At 40.6% G+C, this 13,440-nt stretch overlaps 1 protein-coding gene across 1 annotated transcript in view; it reads right to left on the bottom strand.

The window, feature by feature from the left end:
* PLEK (pleckstrin) overlaps positions 1–12,635 on the bottom strand; it is a 75,458-nt gene extending 62,823 nt beyond the window's left edge. Inside the window, exon 1 of the mRNA XM_089682679.1 lies at positions 12,573–12,635. Within this exon, the coding sequence (XP_089538805.1) occupies positions 12,573–12,620 (48 nt within the window). The 5' untranslated portion in view covers positions 12,621–12,635. The remainder of the gene's footprint in view (positions 1–12,572) is intronic.
* Between the last annotated feature and the right edge of the window lie 805 nt (positions 12,636–13,440).

The following is a 13,440-nucleotide window of genomic DNA, read 5'->3' as shown; positions in this document are numbered from 1 at the left end:
CTTCTCTTGTCTTCCTGGACCATTCTCTTGCCTTCACCATGTTTGTAACCACACCAGTAAATGTCTAGAAGGAGCTGAGTATCACAGTCATTTTAAAGCTGCCTAATTGGTGCTTATTATGCTTGATTGCTGCTCGGTGACATCCACAGGTGTTTTCAATACCTGATGGAAAGCACCTGTATGAACCTCTGTTCTTCAGAGTGGTAGTCTTTAAGGGGTTGAATAATTGTGGCAATGAAGAAACCACATAAGAACCATTTACTACTGTATTACATAAACAATTGATGTCATTTTAGTTGCATTTGGGTAGTTACAACGTCCTTGTAGGATTTGATTCTGAATACAATTCCAAATGTACACTATAGTCCCTAAACCCCTTTACAGCATTGGGGGTTGAATAATTTTGGACACAACTGTATATACAGTCATGGCCGAAATTGTTGGCACCCTTGATATTTTTCCTGAAAATCAAGTATTTCACACAAAAAAGGTATTGCATTAACACATGTTTTGCTATACACATGTTTATTCCCTTTGTATGTATTGGAACAAATATAAAACAGAGGCAGAAAAGCAAATATGACATAATGTCACACAAAACCCCAAAAATGGGCTGGACAAAAGTATTGGCACCCTTAACTTAATATTTGGTTGCACACCCTTTGGAAAACATAACTGAAATCAGTCGCTTCCTATAACCATCAATAAGCTTCTGACACCTCTCACCCGGAATTTTGGACCACTCTTCCTTTGCAAACAGCTCCAGGTCTCTCTTATTGGAAGGACACCTTTTCCCAACAGCAATTTTAAGATCTCTCCACAGGTGTTCAATGGGATTTAGATCTGGGCTCATTGCTGGCCACTTCAGAACTCTCCAGCGCTTCTTTGCCATCCATTTCTGAGTGCTTTTTGACGTATGTTTGGGGTCATTGTCCTGCTGGAAGACCCAGGATCTTGGACGCAAACCCAGCTTTCTGACACTGGGCCCTACAGTGCGACCCAAAATCCTTTGGTAATCCTCAGATTTCATGATGCCTTGCACACAGTCAAGGCACCCAGTGCCAGAGGCAGCAAAACAACCCCAAAACATCATTGAACCTCCACCATATTTTACCGTAGGTACTGTGTTTTGTTCTTTGTAGGCCTCATTCCGTTTTCGGTAAACAGTAGAATGATGTGCTTTACCGAAAAGCTCTATCTTGGTCTCATCTGTCCACAAGACGTTTTCCCAGAAGGCTTTTGGCTTACTCAAGTACATTTTGGCAAACTGTAGTCTTGCTTTTTTATGTCTCTGTGTCAGCAGTGGGGTCCTCCTGGGTCTCCTGCCATAGCGTTTCATTTCATTTAAATGTCGACGGATAGTTCGCGCTGACACTGATGCTCCCTGAGCCTGCAGGACAGCTTGAATGTCTTTGGAACATGTTTGGGGCTGCTTATCCACCATCCGGACTATTCTGCGTTGCAATCTTTCATCAATTTTCCTCATCCGTCCACAACCAGGGAGATTAGCTACAGTGCCATGGGTTGCAAACTTCTTGATAATGTTGCGCACTGTGGACAAAGGCAAATCTAGTTCTCTGGAGATGGACTTGTAACCTTGAGATTGTTGATATTTTGCCACAATTTTGGTTCTCAGGTCCTCAGACAGTTCTCGTCTCCTCTTTCTGTTGTCCATGCTTAGTGTGGCACAGACAGACACACAATGCAAAGGTTAAGTGAACGTCTCTCCTTTTTATCTGCTTTCAGGTGTGATTTCTATATTGCCCACACCTGTTACTTGCCCCAGGTGAGTTTACAGGAGCATCACATGCTTGTAACATTCTTATTTATCCGCAGTTGTGAAAGGGTGCCAATACTTTTGTCCAGCCCATTTTTGGAGGTTTGTGTGACATTATGTCGAATTTGCTTTCTTTCCTCCCTTTTTTTGTTTTGTCCCAATACACACAAAGGGAATAAACATGTGTATAGCAAAACATGTGTTAATGCAATACGTTTCGTGAGAAATACATGATTTCCTGGAGAAATATCAAGGGTGCCAACAATTTCGGCCATGACTGTATATATATATATATATTGAAATACTGTATATTGAATATGGCCAAAATTGTAGCGTTTCAAATATATGTCAATACATTTGGGAAGAATATTTTCAAAATATATTTCAAATTTATTTTTCTTCCATATGGGTATACCTTCTGCTTGGTGTCCCCTAGACCTAAATGAACAATTACCCCTTCCAGTGCAGGTGCAGCCCCATTGCAATAGATCATTTTAAAGCTTCCCAGAGTTGGACTTTAAGTAAAAGACACTGACAGTGCTATCAATGAAGAATGAATTTACCAAGTAGGAGAGAAATAATTAAATGTTTCTGCCTAATCTACAACACCCCCCCCCCCCATCTACCTTTAGTCACCGAGTCAGCTGTGATTTAAAAGCGTGATTTGTGTGCAATTTCAGCATGATTTCAGGTTTCAGGCGATTTCTGAAGACTTTATTGCTACTCGTGAAGACTTTCAGCAATTTTTTGCAATTCGCAGTGTGATTTCCATTATATTCTATGTATGTGAAATCGTGACAAAATTGCAGAAAACGTAATGCAAGAACTACAAATCGCATACGCTAAGACATTGACTTTCACATTCATTAGATGTGATTTCAATTCACAAATTGCACCTGAAATTGCATCAGTGTGACCGGGCACTTAATGTGTCAGAAAATAAAAGATCAGAGGTAAGGTCAACAAACAGCAATTCAGAACAGCTGATCACATTGAACAATTAAAGTGTTACTAAACCCAGGATCCTGCATTCACTATGTCTGGTCTCCCACAGTACACAGAACATGGAAGTGCAATTATTTTAGTAAATACAAACGGCTAAATTCCTTTTCTCATCAGCAGTTAGAGCAGTCTTGTGACGTCTATTAGTGTTCAGCAGAGCACTGGTTAAAGCTTGTAGGAGGCTTTTTCTTTCTGCTCTAGGAGGATGCAAAACCCCTGCCCTCTGTCTGGACAGTGCTGATTGCCCTGTGCTGATCACATGCACTCTCCCAATATAAAAAAAACAATCAATACACATTAACTGAGCATGGGTTCAGTCTGTCTTATCAGGAGATAAGATGTGGACATTTGAACAAGAGGAGGAGCATAGAAAACAGGATAAAATGGCCTCTTTACACAATGCAGAGGATTAACCCCTTAGATTCCGCAGTGAGTATAACAAGCATGCTTTACTGCATATACAGACTGATTTTACTGTTGTGGGTTTAGTAACACTTTAATTAAATGAAAGATTCAACTTTTCAGAACAATGAAAGAAAAAGGTTGACTAAGTAATATGAACATGTTTGGTACATTTTTTTGTGCATAACCACTTCAGCCAGCAATTACCTCTTGTGGGAAAGCCATCATTGTTTTTACAGACAGCGGGAAGGGACTCCCCCCTTTCCCAACGCCTACCGGCGCCTCTCCGGGCTCTCCTGTGTGATCAGGGAGCCCAGGATCAGTGACGGGTTACCACATAGCTGGCCAAGGACTGGATGGTCCCTGGCCATCTCTATGATCCCAAGAGCCAGGAGCGACATCATGACGTCACTTCCAGCTCTGGAAGATGGAAAGCACATTGATCTCTGCTTTCCAGGAAAAAATGGAAACAATTTCCATTTATTTCCTGGAAAGCAGAGATCAATGTGCTTTCCAGGATAGAGGAGATATTTGGGGTCTTATAGACCCCAGATATCTCCATAAAGAGGACCTGTCATCCCTTATTTCTATCACAAGGGATGGTACAGTTCTTGTGATAGGAATAAAAGTGATCCAAAAAAGGGACAGTGTAAAATAAATAAATAAGAAGAAGAAAAAATTATTTAAAGCTCCCCTGTCCCCTCGTGCTCACACGCAGAAGCGAACGCATATGTAGGTCGCGCCCACATATGGAAACAGTGTTCGCACTACACATTTGAGGTATCACTGCAAACTTTATAGTGATAGCAATATTTCTAGTCCTAGACTTCCTCTGTAACTCTAAACTGTTAGCCTGGAAACAATTTTAAAGCATCGCCTATGGAGATTTCAAAGTACCATAGTTTGGTGTATGGTTACTGCCTCATCCCTTTAAAACTAACTGCTTAAGGACCGCCCTATAGCAGTTATACTGCTACAGGGCAGCCCATGTGCGCAAAATCACATATATGAATGTCATTTTGCATTTCTGGGTAGGGGGCGCACACGCTCTACCCGTGCCGCCATTCGTGGCCGCGGGTGTCAATCACCGGGTGATGACCCGTCATCATCCGGTGTTTACGAGCACAAGTAGTATCCTGCAGCCACCAAGAATTCGAACACAGGCCAGTATCCTTCCAGATGTGCTTGCAAATCCCGATTGGAAGCCCAAAAATTCTGCAGCACCCGTACTTCCTCCATTCACTGCCAAAACCGGAATTCAGGTGGAAACAGCAAATTTAACTACTCGATTTTTTGGAGCTGTTTTTCACGGAAGATCTGTATGTATTGATTGTGGATCAAAGTAATTTATATCCACAACAATTTATCGCCGCCAACCCAACTTCAAACCTTGCCAGGCCATTCGCATGGAAAGCCATTACAGTTTCCAAATTTACATTTTTTGGGGGCCTAACCCTCAACATGGGCATTACTAAAAAAAATGAATTGCGGTTGTATTGATCCACAGACCCGATTCATCATATGCCGTGTTCTCTGCTGCCATGGCCAGGTATAGATATAATAGTATAATGTGTTTTATGAATTTCAACGACAACACACTCTGTCGTCCTCGGGGTGACCATGAATTTGACCTGCTCCACAAAATTCGGCCCCTCGTAAATCACCTTAACCAAAAAGTTGCAGATGTCTATACTCCCCAGCAAAACATCTGCGTTGATGAGTCCCTCATTCATTTTTCTGGCCGCCTTGCATTTAAACAATTTCTCTCCAGCAAGCATGCCAGATATGGGATCAAGATATATAAGACCTGTGAGAGGGCAACAAGCTATACATATAAGTTTTGCATTTACGAGGGAAAAGATAGTCACATGGAGCCCCTGGATGCCCAGACTACATTGGGAGTAGTGGCAAGATAGTTTGGGACTTGGTGTCATCCTTTCTCCATATGGGGTACCACTAATATGTGGACAGTTTTTAGTCAAGTGTGCCGCTATTTAGACATTTGTACAATCTTTGAATTGGTGCATGTGGCACCGTGCGACCTAATGTGTGCCTACCATTAGAAGTGGGTGGATGCAGGGCGGTATATTCTAATGGTGCGCATTCCACACACTTTTTCTGGCAGAGATTTCTTCTCTTTTCTTCATTCAGCTCACAGGCTGCATAAAAAAAAGAACATAGCATATACAGTCAGGTCCATAAATATTGGGACATCGACACAATTCTAACATTTTTGGCTCTATACACCACCACAATGGATTTGAAATAAAACAAACAAGATGTGCTTTAACTGCAGACTGTCAGCTTTAATTTGAGGGTATTTACATCCAAATCAGGTGAACGGTGTAGGAATTACAACAGTTTGCATATGTGCCTCCCACTTATTAAGGGACCAAAAGTAATGGGACAAAATAATAATCATAAATCAAACTTTCACTTTTTAATACTTGGTTGCAAATCCTTTGCAGTCAATTACAGCCTGAAGTCTGGAACGCATAGACATCACCAGATGCTGGGTTTCATCCCTGGTGATGCTCTGCCAGGCCTCTACTGCAACTGTCTTCAGTTCCTGCTTGTTCTTGGGGCATTTTCCCTTCAGTTTTGTCTTCAGCAAGTGAAATGCATGCTCAGTCGGATTCAGGGCAGGTGATTGACGTGGCCATTGCATAACATTCCACTTCTTTCCCTTAAAAAACTCTTTGGTTGCTTTTGCAGTATGCTTTGGGTCATTGTCCATCTGCACTGTGAAGCGGCGTCCAATGAGTTCTGATTATTTGGCTGAATATGAGCAGATAATATTGCCCGAAACACTTCAGAATTCATCCTGCTGCTTTTGTCAGCAGTCACTTCATCAATAAATACAAGAGAACCAGTTCCATTGGCAGCCATATATGCCCACGCCATGACACTACCACCACCATGCTTCACTGATGAGGTGGTATGCTTAGGATCATGAGCAGTTCCTTTCCTTCTCCATACTCTTCTCTTCCCATCACTCTGGTACAAGTTGATCTTGGTCTCATCTGTCCATAGGATGTTGTTCCAGAACTGTGAAGGCTTTTTTAGATGTCATTTGGCAAACTCTAATCTGGCCTTCCTGTTTTTGAGGCTCACCAATGGTTTACATCCTGTGGTGAACCCTCTGTATTCACTCTGGTGAAGTCTTTTCTTGATTGTTGACTTTGACACACATACACCTACCTCCTGGAGAGTGTTCTTGATCTGGCCAACTGTTGTGAAGGGTGTTTTCTTCACCAGGGAAATAATTCTTCAGCCATCCACCACAGTTGTTTTCCGTGGTCTTCCGGGTCTTTTGGTGTTGCTGAGCTCACCGGTGCGTTCCTTCTTTTTAAGAATGTTCCAAACAGTTGTTTTGGCCACGCCTAATGTTTTTGCTCTCTCTCTGATGGGTTTGTTTTGTTTTTTCAGCCTAATGATGGCTTGCTTCACTGATAGTGACAGCTCTTTGGATCTCATCTTGAGAGTTGACAGCAACAGATTCCAAATGCAAATAGCACACTTGAAATGAACTCTGGACATTTAATCTGCTCATTGTAATTGGGATAATGAGGGAATAACACACCCCTGGCCATGGAACAGCTCAGAAGCCAATTGTCCCATTACTTTTGGTCCCTTAACAAGTGGGAGGCACATATGCAAACTGTTGTAATTCCTACATCGTTCATCTGATTTGGATGTAAATACCCTCAAATTAAAGCTGACAGTCTGCAGTTAAAGCACATCTTGTTTGTTTCATTTCAAATCCATTGTGGTGGTGTATAGAGCCAAAAATGTTAGAATTGTGTCGATGTCCCAATATTTATGGACCTGACTGTATACCCAACAAGGACCAGCGACGTACTGGTACATCACTGGTACATCACTGATTGGTTATACTACGATGATGCCTGCAGCTGCAGGCATCATGCTGGTATCATTTTATTGAGCCGGTGACCAGTTTTCATTTAAAAGCAATCCTAGTGGCTAATTAGCTGCAGGATTGCTTTTACAAGCAGCAGGAAATTATGCCCCCCCTCCCCCACTGCCTTCCATGGTCTTCTCGGGCAGTCCATCGGGGGAACCTGGGAATTCAGCCGGTGTTTCCGCCAGCTGGCCATACAGCTGATTGGAGACCGTAATGGTGCCAATCATCTCTATAGTCTAAGAAATCGGAAGCTATGAGCATTTCATCACTTCAGTTTCGCAGGATATAAACAGTGTCATTTGTAAATTGGGAAAGCATCTGATCACACCGATCTTGGTGAGATTAGATCATGTAAAGGCAGAGGAGATATCTAGAGTCTGATAGACCCCATATTTCTCAAAAAAGAATATATGACAATGCCAATTGAAGTTATAAGGGATATTTGCATTCCCTGTGATAGCATTGAAAGTGATAAAAAAATAAAATAAAAATGAAAGGGACAGTGTAAAAATAATAAAAAAATCAAAATAACAACAACAAACAAAAAGCAGCCCCCCCCCCCCCCCCCCCCGCAGTCACCTGCGAGTGTTAACCCTGTGCCAGTATGTAAACAGCAGTTGCACCATGCATGTGAGGTATCACCATAAAAGTCAGATCAAGGGCAGTAATGTTAGCACTAGATCTCCTCTGTAAATCTAAAATGGTAGCTTGTAAGGCTTGTAAAGTGTTGCCTATGGATATTAAAAATGTAAGCAGTTTTTTTGTCGTTGCATTAGGCATGCACAGTTTTAAAGCAAGTATGTCATGTTTGGTATCTATTTACTCGGCATACCATCATCTTTTAAATTGTACCAAATAATTGGCCAATATATTGTGTTTTTCTGCACTAAACGTAAAAAAAGTTTATTTTTTTCTAACAAATTGCTGCACGAGTACTATATGACATAAATAATTGCAGCACCCACCATTTTATCTACTAGGGTGTCTGCTTTAAAATATATACATATAATGTTTGGGGGTTCAAAGTAATTTCCTAGCAAAAAATACAGATTTTTTTCATGTGAACAAAAAGTGTTTCTCACCATGCCTCTTTTTAAATTCCTTGGGTGTCTACTTTCCAAAAAAGGGGTTATTTGGGGGGGGGGGTTGGTGCTATCCTGGCATTTCAGGGCCTCTGAAACTGTGACAGGTAGTGAGGAAGTGAAATGAGGAAGTTACTTACCTTCAGGCTTTCAAAGTGGTCCTCGGATTTCAGGCTCCTATATGTGGCTATGTGGCTAGGCTCCCAAAAAGTCTCACACATGTGGTATCCCCATACTCGGTAGAAGTAGCAGAATGTATTTTGGGGTGTAATTCCACATATACCCATGGCTTGTGTGAGCAAAATATAATTTAAATTCCAACTTTGTGTAAAAAAAAAAAATGTTTTTGTAATTTTCCAAAAACTTGTGGAAAAAAAAAATCTTCCATGGACTCAATATACCTCTCAGCAGATAGCGTAGGGTGTCTATTTTTCATAAAGGGGTCATTTGGGGGTGTTTGTACTGTCCTGGTATTTTAGCACCTCAAGAAATGTGATGAGCAGTCAGAAAGTAAAAGCTGTATAAATTCCATTAGCTATACCATAGTTTGTAGACGCTATAACTTTCACACAAAGCATTAAATATACACTTATTGGGATTTTTTTAACCAAAAATATGTAGCAGAACATTTTGGCCTAAATTTTTGATATTTTTTGTGACAGAAATGAGAAAATATCAGGTTTGTTTTTCAAAATTTGTTTTGTTTATAGCGCCAAAAATAAAAAGTGCACAGGTGATCAAATACCAACAAAAGAAAACTCTATTTGTGTGAAAAAAAGGACATAAATTTCATATATGTACCGTATTGCATGACTGTGCAATTGTCCGTTAAACTAGCACAGCGCTGTATAGCAAAAAATGGCGTAAATTGCAGTATCTATACCATAGTTTGTAGACGCTATAACTTTCACACAAAGCAATCAATATACACTTATTGGGATTTTTTTTACCAAAAATATGCAGCAGAATACATTTGGTCTAAAATTATGACTAACTTTGAGTTTACTATATATTTTTTAGAGCCGAAAGTAAAAAAATATAGTTTTTCTTTAAAAGTTTTGGTCTTTTTTTGTTTATAGCACGAAAAATAAAAAGTGCACAGGTGATCAAATGCCACCAAAAGAAAGCTTCATTTGTGTGAAATAAAGTACGTAAATTTTGTTTGGGTGCAGCATTGCATGACCGCGCAATTATCAGTTGAAATAGTGCAGCGCCGAGTAGCAAAAAGAGGCCTGGTCATTAAGGGGTGTAAATCCTCAGGATGGCAAGTGGTTAATTACACAGGTTCTGTGGCTGGTTAACCGGACAAAATACAGATGTACTGCTACTGCACAAAATCACATATATATATATATATTTATATGTGATTTGCATTTCCGGGTAGGAGGTGCGTGTGGACCGCCATTCCCACTACTGGGGATGTCAACCACCGGTTCCCGGCTGGCGATTCTCGACTGGGACTTGGTGATCATCGACAAAGCTGACAGGAGAGAGATCTGTGTGTAAACAACACAGGTCTCTCTCCTGTCAGTATGGCCATGCTGCTTGGTATCTCTCTGCACAGCAGAGAGATACAAAGCAACATGTCTCCCAAGTAAAACAGCACACAAAACACACACAGCACACAGTTAACCCTTTGATCACCCCAGATGTTAACCCCTTCCTGCCCAGTGTCATAAGTACAGTGTCAGTGCTCTTTATTAGCACTAATCACTGGGGATGTCAGTGGCAATTAGTAAGTCCCCCCCCCCCCAGTGTCAGAATGCCCGCCACAGTCCCACAGTCCCGCTATAAGTCGCTGATCACTGTCATTACTAGTATAAGAATAATTTTTAAAAAATCCCAGTATATACAGTTGTGGCCAAAATTATTCAACCCCCACTGAAATTGAGTGTTTTGGCCAGTTTGACATTGCTTTTGATCATTCAGTCATCTTGCTTACATTTACATTAAAGAGGCACTTGTAGGTCAGACAAATATAACATAACAGTTATAATGAAATAACCACAAATGTCTTTTCTGTGCTCACAGCATTATCAGTTTTATTCAACCCCCAAGTGACATTCAATCTTAGTACTTAGTACAGCATCCTTTTACAGTTATAACAGCTTTTAAACGTGAAGCATAGCTTGACACAAGTGTCTTGCAGCGATCTACGGGTATCTTCGCCCATTCTTCATGGGCAAAGGCCTCCAGTTCAGTCACATTCTTAGGCTTGCGCACTGCAACTGCTTTCTTTAAGTCCCACCAGAGGTTCTCAATCGGATTTAAGTCTGGTGACTGCGATGGCCACTCCAAAATGTTCCAGCCTTTCCTCTGCAACCATGCTCTAGTGGACTTGGAGGTATGCTTGGGATCATTGTCCTGTTGAAAGGTCCAACGTCTCCCAAGCCTCAGGTGTGTGACGGACTGCATCACGTTTCCATCCAATATCTCCTGGTACTGAAGAGAATTCATGGTACCTTGCACACGCTGAAGCTTCCCTGTACCTGCAGAAGCAAAACAGCCCCAAAGCATGATTGACCCTCCACCATGCTTCACAGTAGGCAAGGTGTTCTTTTCATCATAGGCCTTGTTCTTCCTCCTCCAAACATAGCGTTGATCCATGGGCCCAAACAGTTCTAATTTTGTTTCATCAGTCCACAGAACACTATCCCACAACTTTTGTGGTTTGTCCACATGGCTTTTGGCATACTGCAGTCGACTCTTCTTATTCTTTGGAGACAGCAAGGGGGTACGCCTGGGAGTTCTGGCACGGAGGCCTTCATTACGCAGTGTGCGTCTTATTGTCTGGGCTGAAACTTCTGTACCCACATCTGACAAATCTTTTCTCAGTTCCTCAGCAGTCACACGGGGACTTCTCTCCACTCTACGCTTCAGGTAGCGCACAGCAGTCGAAGTCAGCATCTTCTTTCTGCCACGACCAGGTAGCGTTTCAACAGTGCCCTTTGCCTTGAATTTGCGAATGATGCTTCCTAAGGTGTCTCTTGGTATGTTTAACATCTTTGCAATCTTCTTATAGCCATTGCCCTTCCTGTGAAGAGAAATCACCTCTTCTCTTGTCTTCCTGGACCATTCTCTTGCCTTCACCATGTTTGTAACCACACCAGTAAATGTCTAGAAGGAGCTGAGTATCACAGTCATTTTAAAGCTGCCTAATTGGTGCTTATTATGCTTGATTGCTGCTCGGTGACATCCACAGGTGTTTTCAATACCTGATGGAAAGCACCTGTATGAACCTCTGTTCTTCAGAGTGGTAGTCTTTAAGGGGTTGAATAATTGTGGCAATGAAGAAACCACATAAGAACCATTTACTACTGTATTACATAAACAATTGATGTCATTTTAGTTGCATTTGGGTAGTTACAACGTCCTTGTAGGATTTGATTCTGAATACAATTCCAAATGTACACTATAGTCCCTAAACCCCTTTACAGCATTGGGGGTTGAATAATTTTGGCCACAACTGTATATCGCCATTTGCAGACGCTGTAACTTTCACATAAATCAATTAATATACACTTATTGGGGTTTTCTTTTTAGCAAAGACATGTTGCAGAACATATTTTGGCCTAAATTTATGAAGAAATTAGATTTTTTAATTTTTATATTGAATATGTTTTATAACAAAATGTAAAAAATATCTTTTTTTTCAAAATTGCCAGTCTTTTTTTGTTTATAAAAAAATAAAAACGCAGAGATGATCAAATGCCACCAAAAGAAATCTCTATTTGTGGGGAAAAAAGTACTTAAATTTCATTTATGTACAGTGTTGCATGACCGCGCAATTGTCATTTAAAATAACGAAGCTCCGTATTGCAAAACAAATTGCCTGGCCAGGAAGGGGGTAAGTGGTTAAGGTGGTAATTAAACTCATTTAAAGCTTTATGTGTATTTAATTAGCCTCAGAACCTGTGTAATTAATATGTGTTCGGATTTAAAGGGATGAGGTGGCAACCCTAGTTTGTCACCAACCCATGAGCGTGCACAATTTTAAAGCGTGACAAGTTAGATATTTATTTACTCAGTGTAACATCATCTTTTATACTTTGCTAAAAAAATTGGGCTATATATTATGTTTTTTGTGTTAAAATTCATTAAAGTGTATTTTCGCCTAAAAAATTTTATTTGAAAAATCCCTACGCAAATATCGTGTGATATAAAAAGTTGCACGACCTCCTTTTTATTCTCTAGAGTCTCTGGTAAAAATATATAAATAACGTTTGGGGGTTCTCAGTAATTTTCCACCAAAAAAAATGATAATTTTTACATGTAGAAGAGAAAGGCCAGAATCGGCCTGGGTGGGAAGGTAATAAATCAAGCAAACCCAAATAACTCACAATTCCATGATACTCTGTGCTAGCAGAAAATGGATGTGCCTTACCTTTTTCACCAAATAGCCTTCTCTTATTTTCTGTGGCTCCCTCTCCATTTTCCTCCTTCTCACAAGACAGTTTTTTTGGTTGTGACAGATAAAGCAATGGTTTATTTTCCGTGCAGCTTTCACAAGAATGAGTAAGTAGCCAATCAGAGTCATTGCTGTGAGTTTCCTCATTCAGAGGTTGCATAGAGGAAGCGATGTAACAACAGTTTTTGTTCGGGTTACTTTTTCAGAAAAGATCTTTGTCAGAATATTACAAAGAATGTGGAAGAAAAACAAGAATTTGATGTTAATATAACAGTACGGGGGATTACCAGGGCCCAGAATCCCCACCTTGGGTCAGGAACACTGAATACACACAAAACAGTACAACACAATTCCAAACAGGTTATAAACACCTAAAATACTTCCTTTGTTGAAATGAGGTGCATTTGTTTAGTGAAATGTCTCTTATATAGATTCAACAGGATTTCTACAAGTATCCAGTATAACTTCTTGCTCTTGTTGAGTTGAATGACGCTGGGGGGAGCTGCCTTTTTATTTTTATCCACCGCTGGAGGAGCAAATTTCGTTTAGCACTTGGATGTTTATTAATTTTATTGGCCAGAGTACTTGCTACTGAAATGAATAAACTTCCAAGTGCTAAACGCGGCTAGCGCTTAGGCACTGAAATTACTTAGGCACTGAAATCGCAATGTCATTCCGGTTTCTGTGCAATTTCAATGCAGTTTGATTTTGCCAGCTCTCTCTGCCTCCCATTGACTTAAATGCAAAATCGCATTTCATTGACTTCAATGCAAAATTGCCTCCAATTGACTTTAATCCAAAAACACCTCCCATTGACTTCAGTGCAAAAACTCGTTTCTGCCAT

The sequence above is a fragment of the Staurois parvus genome, unplaced genomic scaffold, assembly GCF_062004578.1.
Source record: "Staurois parvus isolate SC_StPar_1 unplaced genomic scaffold, SC_StPar_1.0 ptg000001l, whole genome shotgun sequence".
Classification (NCBI taxonomy): domain Eukaryota; kingdom Metazoa; phylum Chordata; class Amphibia; order Anura; family Ranidae; genus Staurois; species Staurois parvus.
This window is presented reverse-complemented; position numbering and strand designations above follow the sequence as displayed.